At 41.9% G+C, this 15,126-nt stretch overlaps 1 protein-coding gene across 1 annotated transcript in view; it reads left to right on the top strand.

The window, feature by feature from the left end:
* The window catches only part of ADGRD1 (adhesion G protein-coupled receptor D1), a 193,573-nt gene that overhangs the window by 89,358 nt on the left and 89,089 nt on the right, over nucleotides 1-15,126 (top strand). Inside the window, 2 exon segments of the mRNA XM_042441368.1 lie at nucleotides 7,849-7,922; nucleotides 10,228-10,351. Of these exon segments, the coding sequence (XP_042297302.1) occupies nucleotides 7,849-7,922; nucleotides 10,228-10,351 (198 nt within the window).

Raw genomic sequence — 15,126 nt, forward strand, 5'->3', positions numbered from 1 at the left:
TAGAATCATAGAATCATAGAGTTGGAAGAGACCTCAAGGGCCATCAAATCCAGCCCTCTGCCCTGCAGGAACACACAATCAAAGCACCTCTGACAGATGGCCATCCAGCCTCTGTTTAAAAACTTCCAAAGCAGGAGACATGACTTTCTGAGGGAGTCGAACAACTCTTACTATCAGGAACTTCCTCCTAGTGTTTAGATGGAATCTCTTTTCCTATAGCTTGCTTTAGCTTTCTTCATCCTCAATATGATACCCCTTCAAATAGTTAAACAGGGCTATCACATCACCTCTAAACGGTCTCTTCTACACACTGAACATATCCACTCCCTAAGTCTCTACTCATAAGGCATGGTTTCCAGACCATCATTTTGGTTGCCCTCCTCTGGACACACTCCAGCTTGTCCAGCTTGAATTGTGGTGCCCAGAACTGGTCACATTTCTAGTTTGGCCAGGTGAGGTCTGGCCAAAGCAGAATAGAGTGGCACTATTACTTTCCTTGATCTAGACACTATACTTCTATTGATGCAGCCTAGAATTTACTGGCCTTTTTAGCTGATGCATCACACTGTTGACTCATGTTCAACTTGTGGTCTACTAGAACGCCTAGATCCCTTTCACATGTAGTCTTGTTCAGCCAGGTGTCCTCCATCTTATATTTCATTTTTTCTCCCTAAGTGCAGTACCTTACATTCCCCCAAGTTGAAAATCATTGTGTTAGTTTTGGCCCAGCTTTCCAATCTATTCAGGTTGTTTTGAATTTTGATCCATGCTGTTGACTCATGTTCAACGTCTGATCTACTATGACTCCTAGATCAACCTGTGCATCAGACTACAGTGGGCCCTCGGTATACGCAGAGGATCTATTCCATATACCCCCATGAATGCCAAAATCTGTGGCTGCTCAAGTCCCATTGACTTCAGTGGTGGTGTGACCATGCGGCTGTGCCTCCATTGGGAACAATGGCACTTTGCTGCCCTGGTTGCCTCCTCCTCCTCCTCCTCCTCCTCCTCCTCCTCCTCCTCTTTCCCGACTGTACCTCCATCCTCCTCTTCCTCCTTCCTCTGTCCTCCTTTTCTTTCCTGCTGGCAACTCTGCTGCCACCCTTCCTCCCCCCTCCTCCTTTTCCCCGTCAGTACCTCTGTCCTCCTCTTCCTCCTTCCCTTCCTTTTCTCTTAACACCTTTCACACTGGTGGTTATTATAAATCACCATTACTAGTAGAGTTAAAAATTTACAGTCCTTTTAAGTACAACAAGACTTAATAAAAGACCATACAGTATGTTAAGATGGGCTAAAGACCTGGGGAAAGCAGGTAAGCCTTGTAGTCACCTGGTGGCAGGTAGCCAGAATGACAGTGACCAGTTAAAGATGTGTATCAGATTGATAGTATATTGAAAAGCCAGTAAAATGCATTTCTAGTTGAATGATGGTTGACCTTGAACAAATCTGATATAATCTGATATATTACAAATCTGATTGAGGCCCAGTACAGATAGGCCTTTTAGCACGTAAGGAATACGTGCTAGGGTTGCCTCGGGCCATCGCTTACAGACACCCCGCAACCCTAGCACGTATTCTGTATGTCAAAATGGTGGTGCCCTGTACAGATGGGTGCCGTCATTTGGACACAACAGACACTTAGCATCTGCACGTTGCGCTGCCATTGTGACGTCGTGAGTGCGCCATTGGCGCACTGCGGCGTCACAATGGTGCCGCAAAAAGAACCCACTTTTTGCAGGTTCTTTTTGCTGTGCGAGGAAGCCACGCGGTTTATCCGCTGCAGCTTCCTCACACAGCAAAACAAGGCACAGGCAGACCACTCTTTTTGGGCGGTCTGTACCCCACCATAATTGTCTGAGGAAAAAAAAAAAAAAAAAGGGGGGGGGAGCAGTTAGCAACTGCTTCAGCAATAGCTGTTTCTAACAGCTGCTTCCTATGCAGTTTGTGAGATAGGTACTACTGCTGATAATGCTGGTTAGTTAGGCTGTTAGATTCTGTACTGTAGTGCAGTGCCTGTTATGCAAAAGATATACAGTAACAGTTGCCTCTGTTTTCAATGCATAAGAATTATATAACTGCATGTGGAAAAATATCCCACCCCCCCATGGATGCCTGTTAGAGGATTATGCATAGAATATGTATAGAATGTTAGAGGATTATGAATAGAATAACAGATTATGTATAGAACTCCCCCACTATGTTACGGTGCTGTGTAAGATTTTTATTTCCTTACACATAGATTGAATTGACTGCCTCTTAGTGAGGCATAAGACATTCCAGTATGATGTAAGATGTTTGATCTTATGTGCATAAATGTTATGCTTGCCTGTTAGAACAATACCGTTGTCCAGAAATGTAAAGGTTCAAGTGACCAGGTTGGTGGAATCTAAGGAATTTCTAACTAACAAATGCTAAGAGAGAGAGAGAGAGAGAGAGAGAGAGAGAGAGAGAGAGTTAGTGGGAGAATCATACCTGTTTCACTACTTTGATTTAATTTAATTGATGTAGCCTAGAATTGTATTGGCTTTTTTAAGATGCTGCATCACACTGTTAACTCATGTTTAATTTGTCCAACAGGGCATGAGAGGGATAATTTTAAAAATACCATGAAATAGGCATTGTGGGGTTGCAAGTGTTGTTCTCTAAAAGGAAGGGGTAGTAGGCCAAAAGGATTTGGAGACCACTGCTAGAGGATATAGCATATAGGGCACAAGATATAATGCAGCAAGTATTAGAGTCTCTCTCTCTCTCTCTCTCTCTCTCTCTCTCTCTCTCTGTGTGTGTGTGTGTGTGTGTGTGTGTGTGTGTTACTGGGAACAAAGAAATAGGGTAATGCTGGGCAGTACATCTACTCAAATGTGAACAGAGAGATGCCGGCATTTCTATCTACAGATTTGACCACAAATAACATCAAGTGCAGGTGCAATGGATGTAGTAATCTGATCGAAGGCAGCCAAAACTCAAAAACATGCTCTACACTGTATTGTTCGCAACAAGAACTGGAGTGATGCCATAGGAGATTCTGGACAGATAAACGGAAACACTTCTTCACATACACTTAAACTCTGGAACTCACTGCCACAAGAGGTAGTTATGGCTGTGTACTTGGATTGCTTTAGAAAGGGGTTGGGCAAATTCATGGAGGATGGGGCCATCAATGGCTACTAGTCAGAGCGACAATATGTCACCTCTGGTGTAATAACCAGTATGTCTGTATATCTGATATTAGGGAGCATACGTTGGAGGGTGAAGTAGTGCTGATGAGCTTATTGTGTGCAACTGGTTGGCCACTATGTGACTATGCTCTGAAATGAAAAGCAACACAGAAGAACTTTGAAAACCTTTGAGTAACTATAGTTATTGGGATGATGTCAGCTAAACGAGAATGAATAAAACGCATTGGCATCAGACTGTCGGAGCATAAAACTCTCTCAGATGTAGTTTCAATACCTCCCTCTTTCCCCACATTCCCAACCTAACATTCTGCCACTAGCTCCAGCCATTTAGTGGCTGGGAGAGTGTAGGAGGCAGCCAGCTGTGTGTTCCTGCAGCTGGATGCACAAAGAAAACAGCATCCTCCCAGACCTCCAGAGGACTCTTAGGAGAATACTTGTTTCCTTTTTACATCTGGCTGCAACAACACAGCTGACTGTTGGCTGGCTATGCCCTCCTCTTTCTGGTCACTAAATGGCCATGGGGGATTCTCCAGTGACAGAAACTAGGTTGCGTGACCATGGGGTTATTACATAGAGGTCTGGATGTATCTATTTTGAATGATGCTAAAAACATAGGCAAACATATGTTACCAACAGGTTTCCGGTCCAGGAAGCTTAAACTATAAGGTTTCGAACTAGAAAAACTAAAGCAAAAAGAGTCCACATTTCATTCAGTTCCACATTACATTTGTTCCCTAATAGATGCCTAACTGCACAGTTGTTAGTTACAGACAAATAAGTAAATGTTGCAATCCCGCCAAAGCTGAGCAGGCTCAAGTCCAATAGATTACAGTCAGAAGACTTTTTCCTGTATTATAGAAAAAGTAGTGGATCTTAAAAGCACATACCTTGACTGGATTGTGCTCAGAGTAACAAATACTCCCAAGATTAATATTATGTTGTTGTTGTGGTTTGGTACAAGCAACTGGCAGCCCATGGAAACAAGAAAAAGAAATGAAAACAAGAAAAGAAATGTAAGTTCTTTCTTGTGGTACTGAAATGTGACAGCCATCCAGATTTGTTAAAAAACAAACAAACTTGTGCTCCCCACCCTCTATTTTCCTTCTAAAAACAACTTTCTCAGGCTTTAAATGATGGGTGTGGGATTTTGGAATGAGCAACATACATAGATGATTACAGGCTTGATATACATTTTAAATTGTTCAAGTCCTCATGGAGAATTTCTTATGTGGTTTCTGTAACCTTCTGAAGTCCTCCAAAGATACTACTGCAATTCTGGAAGAACCAAGAGTTCATTCTAAGGTTTGGTAGCATTTATCACAAAAATATCTTACCCTAAGGTTTAGCTTTAGTGTGGGCTGGCAAGCACTGGGAATTCATAATAGGAAGAGCCCGAGTAATTGTGCAAACCCCTTGCGCACCCCTAGAATCCATCTTTTTGAGCAAGGTGCAAAATGGCCAGGTCACCAATGCCAGAATTGCAAAATGGGCGATAGAGTTATCAAAATGAGGGGTGGAGTATCAGCGACAGCATAACAAACCTCCCACAACCTATCGTCTGATAGTTGCGGGAGCCAAGCATGAGTGCCCATTAAATGATATGATTGGCCATTATCTTTGTTCAATCCATTGCTGAGGGACTGTAGTTTGTGGATGGACTCCAATTCTGCTGTTTCTCTTTCCAATCTACCGTTGTAGCTATTTTATTCAAGAACTACAGTTCTGAGGTCTGACATGGAAGTCCAGGGAGACTGAAATGTTCTGCCACCAGTTTTTGCGTATTCCCATTCCTAATGTCTGATTTATGTCCATTTATCCCCTGATGCAGGGACTAGCCTGTTTACCTGATGTAGAGTGCTGACGGGCATTGATGAACATAGTATGGCATAAATCACATTGGAGGATGAGCATGTGAATGCCCCCCGAATATTGTGGGTAATGCCATTAAGTCTTGTGATGACATTTCCTGGATAAATGTGTGGGCAGAGTTGGTATCTTGGTTTGTGGTAAGACTTAGTATCTGTGTCCCCATCTGTGTCATGTGTCTTCCTGTAGGTGAGTACCTGTTTGAGGTTTGGAGGCTGTCTGTAGGTGAGTAAAGATCTGTCACCAAGAGCCCTTGAAAGAGTGGCATTATTGTAACTCTGGGGTATGATGCAATCATGGCAGGACATAAAATCAGCAAGTGGCATAAAGTGCAAAGTCATGCCACATGGGGGACTTGTATAGATGTAACACACTTGGAAGAGGCTGGACTTAATACCTGGAGATGACAAATGTATGTAAGGGAGGTGCTCTAGTGCCCAGTGTGGGTGTCATATGTTGTGTTGTATAGGCGTGATATTCTTTCCGCGTGAGCACTGATTTGTAAACAGTGGAATGAAGATTAAAGTGCTTCTGACTGAGAGCTCAGCATGTCATTTTGTTTGCTGCTTCTCTCTGTGGGAGGTTTTCCCCAGCCAGCACAAGCTCAGAGCACCTCTTTGGGGTTTGATCCAGGCATACTGCTTCAGAGGTGTGGACTGCTGGTTGCACAAACACTCCAACATGTGGAGTTTAGATGTCTATTTTGTAGCTGTACTGTGGTGTCCATTTTGTAGCTGTATTCCCATGGAAAGGGAGACAGGTTCAGGTATTTTCAGGTCTCTCAGTTAAAGGTATGGAAGGGGAGACCTGCAGAAGAGTCACAGCAAGGCCAGTCTTGGACTTGTCCCAGTCTGCTCATTGGATTTGTTTTTGGCCTTGGAGCCTCCATAGAAAAGTATTTGATTTATGAACTCTGTGCACAGTCATAGGCCCTGCACTGAGCACAACACTCCCTTTGAGACTGTCCTTGTTTTTATAAATAGCCCCCCGTGAAACATTCCTTCAATACCCACTCTCCTTATTATAGTCTCTTGTCTCTTGGCTTTCTTGTTCTAGAAAGAGAAGATTCTTTTTCTTTCTTCCTATTTTTCAACCTATTTAAGGTGCTTGAGAGCTCTCAAGTTTGGGCAGCGTGCACCAGGTTTGGAATTCCAGGTGAAGTAACATACATCCCTCAGGATATCTTTCCAGCAATATTGTCTGGATTTCCCCAACATTCAAGATTATGGTGATCCAGTACCAGACTGCAAAAATGGTGCACTCTGTATTGGAGGTTTATTTATTGTAAAGGGACACTGTGGCTTAGCGGTTAGACGCTGACTCTGACGACCGCAAGGTCGGCAGTTCAAGGCCCATGCACCTTGGGACGGAGTGAGCTCCTGTCACTAGTCCCAACGTCTGCCAACCTAGTAGTTTAAAAGCATGTAAAAATGCAAGTAGATAAACAGGTGGCATTTGGGTGGGAAGGTAACAGCATTCCATGCAGTCATGCTGCCCACATGTTCACAGAGTTATCTTTGACAATGTTGGCTCCCTCAGCTTAGGAACAGAGATGAGCACCATCCCCTACAGTCAGACATGACTAGATAAACTTGTCAAAGGGGAAACGTTTACCTTTTATTAATCATGACCACTGTTACCACTAACTGCCCTGTTTTTGACACAGTTATTATTATTATTAGTTTGTGGGGTTTTACCCCAAAAGAGCCTATTTGCATAAACAAATACGCTCCCAGCATTTGTGGGTCTCTGGAAGCCAGGTAGGCCACCTTCTCTGCTGTTTCTATTTTCAGTCACAATCCACACTGGAGAAATAACCCGGTTTGGCACCACTGTAAGTGGCCTGGCTCAAGGCTATGGAATTCTGGGAGTTGGAGTTTGCTGCTCTGCTCTGGACCCCACAACAAACTCCAACTCCCAGAATTCCATAGCCTTGAGCCAGGGCACTCAAAGCGGTGCCAAACCGGGTTATTTCTCCAGTGTGGATGCAGCCTCAGTTTCCACTCATTGCATGGAACTCCTGTTGCTGTCATCCGAATCCCTGCCCAGAGATCCTTCTTTTGCTACTACCAGACACTTACCAAATCCACCCTTTCCTCAGATGCATTACCTAGCATGTGGCAATAGTATAATAGATTGGAATTGAGCTACTACATGCATCTGTTTCATAGTGTTTCACACATCAAATGCACAATTGCTTTCTAAAAGTGTGTCTCATTGGTACTAACTGTGTGCCTTCAGATGATTTATAACATATGCCAACCCTAAGGCGGGTCATGGGGTTTTGTTCAGAGTGGGTTTGCTTTTGCCTTCCTCTGAGGCTGAGAGATTGTGACTTACTCAGGGTCGCCAAATGAGTTTCCATGGCCAAGTGGGGATTCAAATGCTCAAACCACCACACTACAGGTTCTATATTGTGTACTTTTGTACCTATTAATATGCTGAGAATTGCATCACAACTTCATGGCTGTGCAATATCTGTGAAATAATGAACATCCAATCTGAGGTTCAGCCCAAGAAGTCTGGATCAAGACATTTTATGCAGGAATTCATAAATTCCCATAACATTCCTAAGAATCACTGAGCTTTGTGTTGACTTTGGGTGAAATCCATGCACTGACGAATGTTTGCCAAAGGTGGCATAGGAAGGAAGTTGATGTTTTAATTGATTTTATTTATTCAGGTGCCCTTGCAGGCTGGGAGGTTAAAAAAACATTTTAAAAAAATGATATCCAAGTTATGGCAGACTCTAGTGCCTGTGTTGCTACTGCCTCCTCATTTATATATTTTCTTCCCTTCCTTTTAGACTCCTCTCCAGTATCGCCAAGCATTGAACACAAGCAACCAAGTGAACCTGTACTGTGCTTTTTTGGATTACAGGTATGTGACATCATTTTCTAGGGGTTCTCTTTGGTCCAAAACACACTGCAGACATAATTCAGTTTGAGATCACTTTAACTGTCCTGGTTCACGGCTAGGGAAATCTGGTTTATTGTGGCCTCTCTGTTGGAAATAATGCAGAATGGGAGGAAATAACTATGTGTACTATAAATCCTAAGTACCAGTCTCAAAAAAATACATAAAGGCTGAAACATTTATTTCAGTGTGTGTGTGTGTGTGTGTGTGTGTGTGTGTGTCTGGTAAATAATAACTCCAACAGTAATAACAAAGTCTAGAAATAAACATTCACAAATATGTAAGCAATAACTCTTCTGAGTCCTATGCCATGAGAGATGATGGTCCCAATGATAAAAATTCAGTGGCCAACAACGTCCTGCCACTATGCACTGGGTCACTTTGAAATTTTCTTTTGTTGAGTAACTGGTAGCAATTGTAGCGATGGCAGCATAAATATCAACAGTATATCTTTTACTGGTAGCAAGATGGCTACCTCCGGAGTATTTGTGAGGCCGTTTTGACTCACTCGTCTTCTTCAGCAAATATAAAGCGTTCTATTCCGGATTATAATGGCAATGAGCTATTCCATGCTTCTGAATGTATAAAGTTGACAGACATTAGCTACTGTATAATATATACAATGGCTACAAAGTACAAAACAGCAATAACAGCTAAAGTCACATTGTTTATACATACCATTGCTTGCCCAAATCTCTGTTGGATTCATAGGAATAGTCAAAACAGTGAAATCACATGGAGTAAAATGAAAACATTACTAGAGCATTATTAAGCTAAGCAGAGGAATTTCTTACATCTGAATAAAAGGGAAACTTGAACACATTTATCATGAAGCTCACCATATGGACTAGAATGCTAATCATATCTTGGAACAGCTCTTTAAACTCTTCTGTTGCCATACTTTGACTGATGTTCAGGACAAAATTGATGTTAAAAATAATTCTTAAATGGACAATATTTGTTGGGAAAGGGGAATTATGAAGGCACCCCACCCCACCATACCATCTCCATCCCAACTAGATAACAAACAGCTCTTTTGGTGGTTCATGAACATGTGTTTAAAACTTCCCCTGTGAAATTTTGCTGGTCCCCATTTAAATTCTTTGAATGACTAAGAAGTAAGATATGAACCAGAAAACCTACCATGAATTTATTAAGTGGTTTTAGTCAAGGCCCTTTTTCTCAGTCTGTCTCCCACCCATGTATGATATAGAGAGATAACACTGGCTTAACTTACAGGATGTTGAAAAGACTGGTGGGTTTGTAATTGGTTGATTGACCGAACCCAAAGAGTACTACTCAACATTGGATCCTAGTCATCCTGGAGAGGAGGGACTAGTGGGATGCCACAGGGTTCTGCCCTAGGCCCAGTGCTAGTCAACATCTTTATCAGTGAATTGGATCATAGAATCACAGAGTTAGACGAGATCAGGGCCATCAAGTCTAACCCCCCTGCCATGCAGGAATACACAATGAAAGCATCCCCGACAGATGGCCATCCAGCCTCTCTTTTAAAAACCTCCAAAGAAGGAGACTCCGCCACATTCTGAGGGAATGTGTTCCACTGTCAAATAGCTATTACTGTCAGGACATTCTTCCTAAAGTTGAGGTGGAATCTCTTCTCATGTAGTTTGAGCCCAAAGGAACTGGGCCTGCATCTCTCCCTTTGAGAATGGATGGTATCAGATGGTATCAGTTTAGCCATTATGATGTTTAATCCCTCTCTTAAGCGGCTCCTCATAATCTGAAGTCCACATCAAGAGTGAGGATTGTGTGGCCCTTGAGTTCTCAGCATTTCCCACCATTGGCTATGCTGACTAGGTCTGACAGGAGTTGCAGTCCAATGACAATGGAGGCCTGCACAATTCACGCCCCTGGTCTAAGCTGTAATTTATTTGCTTTGAATATAGCAGCTATCCAATATTTCAGAGAGTAATATTTTACAGTTCTACCTGGATATACAAGAACTCAGCCTGCCTCTTTTTATGTGCAACTTCTATGGCACTGTGGTAGAGCAAGCCTGCTAACCTTGCAGTGGCCTTCTTAGCATCTCTTTTTAGAAAGCCATGAGGAGACTGCCCATTATTTGGCAAAATTAGGGAGGCATTAGGAGGTGTGATTTGCAATTTCACTAAATACCTGCAGCTTGTCTCCCTCTCCACTCCAATAATACAAGCACTGGTTTCATACTTTATTAGCTGTTGTAAGTCACAGTGTGGATATGTTTCAAATTAACAATGGGGTGCCAATGTCCTTATGTGTTTTGCAGCAGTGGGAGCGGCGTTTGGTCTACTGAAGGCTGTGTGCGCAGTGGTGGTGACTTCAACTATTCCATCTGTTTGTGTAACCATCTCACTAATTTTGCCATTTTGATGCAAGTTGTACCACTAAAGGTAAGAAAAGATGAAAATATTAATGACGATGCTTAACAGGGCTGGGCTAACTACAATTTTGTCCTGTTTAACCTTAAAGCAAACAAACCAACCTACATAAGTACTACTGCTGCTGTTACTACTATTAGCAATAATGCATAAACACCTCCATGTGTACACCATCTGACTCTCTATGTGGAATTGGGATTGAATGCTCTTGAAACTGAAGCCTGGTTGATGACTTATAGGTTTTGGTTTAAGATACATTTCAGACCTAATAGAGCCAGTCTTTTATGGTTCATACTATCTGATGTTTATTATGACAGATGGACTACATTTTATGAAAGTAAAGTAATTCGTGAGGAGTGAGGATTGTGTGGCCCTTGAGTTCTCAGCATTTCTCACCTTTGGCTATCCTGACTAGGTCTGATTGGAGTTGCAGTCCATTGGCAACTGGAGACCATTGGAGTTGCAGTCCAATGACACCAACAATATTGGTGGTGTAACTCAGGGGAGGGCATTCTTGGTCCTAATACTTAGACTTTGTAACTCTCCATTCTGTGTGACTTGGGCCTCAAACAGATGGCCCAAAATTAACATTGCCAGTCTAGTCCTGGCTGGTTGAAGCAAATATTTCCCAGATGACCCGGGCAGATTATATGGGAAAGATTGTTTTTGCAGTTTGGGAGTGCTGGATCCGTCCCTCCAGATGACAGCTCAGATAGATGCAATGGTCAGGAGTTCCTGTTATTAGCTTCAGTTGATATGTCAACTGTGCCCCTTCCTAGAATTGGAGGACCTAAAGATTCTTCCCCCCTTTTTTTACATGCCTGCTCGATCGCCCCCCAGACAGCCCAGGGAGCAATGGGGGAGGCAAACGGACTTGGGGGGATGGAAGCTACTTTCCCCTTTCCCAGAGGCACTCTGGGAAGACACAGGAGAACCTGGAAGGGAAAGGGACTTAGTGGAATAGAGGCTCCTTCTCCCTTTCCTAGAGGGGAAAAGCACCTAAGTGCTTGATTGGCTGTGATGTCAAGTGCCTAGGCGCTTCATTGACAGCTGCTTTTTAAAAAAGAGGTTCCGGAAGGGCAATGGGAACGGGGAGCAAAAAAGTCTGCTTCAAATTACAACCGAGAAAATTTCAATGGGAACGAAAACATGGGTCAAAATTTTTTGCCCAGTGGGAATGGGGCCTTACTAGATCACAAGATGAAGATGAGTCAACAGTGTGATGCAGCAGCTAAAAAAGCCAATATGATCTTAGGCTGCATCAATAGATTGACAATCTGGAGCACGTCCAGGGAAGGGTAACCATCATTCTGTATGAGTGGCTTAGGGAGCGCAATATGTTTATCCTGGGGAAGAGAAGATTAAGAGGTGACATGATAATCATGTTTAAATATTTGATGGGATGCCATATTGAGAATGGAGCAAGCTTGTTTTTTGCTACTCCAGAGAACAGGACACAGAGCAATGGATTTAAGCTACAGAATTCCACCTAAATATTAGGAAGAGCTTTCTGATAGTAAGAGCTGTTCAACAGTAGAATAGGCTGCTTCGGAGTGTGGTGGAATCTTATTCTTTGGACATTTTTAGACAGAGGTTGGATGGCCAATCTGTCAAGAGTGTTTTGATTGTGTATTCCTGCATGGCAAGGAGTTAGACTGGATGGCACTTATGGTCTCTTCGAACTCTATGAATCCATGATTGCACGATTAACCAGTTATGAATCCACATAATAACAGCACTGTCCAGCCCATATTTTACCAACTTTTCTGCAGGAATATTGTCCGAACTTGTCAAAAGCCTTACTGAAATCAAGATACACCCTTTCTAGGGCAATCCTATGATCTATCAAACTTTTAGCTCTAACAAAAAGAGATAATTTTGTTAACTTATTTGTTTGTTCAGTTGTTTATATCCTGGCTTTCTCCCTACAGGATTCAGGCAGCTTACAATAAATTAAAGATAAGTACAGCTAAAAATTACTAAGGCAAAGGGTTTTTTTTTTAAAAAAATAAACAACAATTGTTTTTAAAAACACTAGTTAAAAACAGTATAAAAAGCATGTTTAAAATACACAAAAATCAAACAGAGAAAACACATTTCATTAAAAGCCATGTCTGAGTCTGTTGAAATAGATTAAAAACGCAGTCCTGCCTAAATAAAAAGATGTTTGCCTGATGGTGGAAAGTCAGTGCCAGGGGGTGGGGTTCAATAATAATAATAATAATAATAATAATAATAGTTATTTATTGCTGCCTCTCCCACAGGATCGAGACGGCTTCCAATAATGGATAAAATACAATCTAAAATACAGCATACATTCCATCGATTCCCTCCCATCCACTACACTATAATAAAATAACACGAACAATTAAAATAATAAAAACAATAAAACATCTCATGGAAGCAAGTTCACTGAAGAGTCTGTCTGTCTCCCATGTTCTCACGAAATGTGTCTGATAAGATTTGTTCTTGAAAAATACATGCTGTCTATTATTGATGGCAGCATTCTTTTTTTTAATGTTCTCACAGGTGGAACATTCAGTTATCTGTCCTAGAACCTTTCCTGGAATTGGTGTCACGCTGACTGATCAGTAGTTGCTTGGGTCCTCTTTGTTTTCCTTTTTGCTGGAAAAGGCTGCGCTCATTTTGAGGTTTAGTGTTTCTGGCACTAGTGTTAGCTACTTTTTGGCGATTCTTCTTTTATTTCTTGTACATGCCTTGTCTCAGCTCAGCTAAACATTTTTTTAAAAATATATCCATCCTGGTTTCTTTAGACACCTCCCACTTTGCTTCTTCACTAGAATTGTCTGCAGTTCTGCTTTCAAAATCTCACCTTTAAGAAACTCACATGCATCATGGACTCCTGTCTCCTTGAGCATTACTGACCATGGCATCTCCCCCAGTATTTTCTTGAGCTTCCTGAAATCAGTTGAAGTCCAGAATGCACATATGACTAGGTTTGGTTCCCCCTTTCCTCTGCATAACAAATACCAGGAAAATGTGATAACGCCCACCCAAAAATGCCACTACTTCTGTAATAGTGTGTTGACCAGTGCATCCCTGTTGGTCAGAATTACTGTATATCCAAAATCCCTTCTTGCCTCTTATACCAAATCAAATTCTCTAAAAGGCAAGTGACAAATTTGTGGGACCTTATATTCTTGATAGATTTTGACTTCCAACATATATCAAGGTAGTTGAAGTCTATCCATTAGGCATGGTACATACTGCCCCGAAAGAGGGGGCTGGAGGTGACAGTTTTTCTTCTGGAGGGACACTGTAGCCATGTGGGGTCCCTCCACAGTAAAAAGAACCTGGAAAAATGGATTCTTTTTAAGGCGCCCGGTGCACATCACAAGTTCGCCATTGGTGCACTGGCGACATAGGCAACACACAGCGACGTCTATACTCTGCATGTCACTTATGTCACGATGGCAGCCCCAGTGTGGATGGGAGGCTGCCATGACACTGGAGCCTGCACATCCTAGGGTTCCGGAGCGTGTGGTTGCTGCGCACTCCAGAATCCTAGAATTGGCCCGAGGATAGCGCTCCCTGCCCATCTGTCCCGGGCCCATTACTACTTTATCTTTCCTTCTTGAATATTTGGTAAGAATAACTACACCAGCCTTACCTCCCATATAATATGCCCTGTATAAGCAAGACCACAAGTCCTGCAGACACCCGTAAACCGCGGAATGACCTGCTGGAAGAGACCATATAATCCACCCAGGACACTCTGCTCCTCTGGCAGACATCTAATCTAGTCAGCCAGGATTAGGTTGGCAACTGTCAGCCAGAGGACTTTTTCTTCAGCCACCCCTAGACTGTGGAATGACCTGCTGGAAGAGACTCGACAGTTGCATACGCTGTCTGAATTTAATAAAGCATTGAAGATTAGTCTCTTCCAACAGACAATTTTTAATTTGTGAATTTTTAGATGACAAATTTTAGATGTGGAATGTTTTAATATGAGCACATCTTATTTGTCCTTTTAAATTGATATGCGTTTTAACCAATGTGTTTTAACTGATTGAGAGTTCCTGCATGGCAGGGGGTTGGACTGGATGGCCCTTGTGGTCTCTTCCAGCTCTACGATTCTATAATAATAATAATAATAATAATAATAATTATTATTATTATTATTATTATTTATTTATTTATTTGTATACCGCCCTGTGGCGAACCAATCCGGGCGGTTGACAACAGTGATTATAACAGAGTAAAATATAAAATTAAAAACATTATAATCCCTCCCCTCCTTATAAAAGTATTAAAAAATATGACAGATTAAAAACACAATATCAAAACATAAAATATAGTTAAAACAAACTAAAAACCCTGGTGTCCCTCTGGAGATCCTCAACCATCACTGAAGATGGGGCCACGAGAGGAAAGAGGGGATCAGGGAGCCCAGGCCGGGATGGTTAATTTGGAAAGGCCTGCCGGAAGACATCCGTCTTGACAGCTATGATTCTATAATTCTATATTGTTGTTTGTTAATTGTTGTTGTCCCCTGTCTAGGTCTATGGGGAGAAGTAGGCAATATTATTATTATTATTATTATTATTATTATTATTATTATTATTATTTCTAGGAATATATAACCCAAGTCTTTGTACTGGCTTGGGGATTTATAGTAGAAGTCGCTGTTGTTTTCCTCCCTTTTGTTTTTTGCTCAGATATTCTCAGTGTGTTGATATTTAAGGCTACACCACCTTCTTTTTTCTTTAGGTTTTTCTCTTTGGGATCAGTTATATCCCTCTATTAATACACTCCAGGCACAAAAC

Source organism: Sceloporus undulatus, chromosome 10, assembly GCF_019175285.1.
Source record: "Sceloporus undulatus isolate JIND9_A2432 ecotype Alabama chromosome 10, SceUnd_v1.1, whole genome shotgun sequence".
Taxonomy (NCBI): domain Eukaryota; kingdom Metazoa; phylum Chordata; class Lepidosauria; order Squamata; family Phrynosomatidae; genus Sceloporus; species Sceloporus undulatus.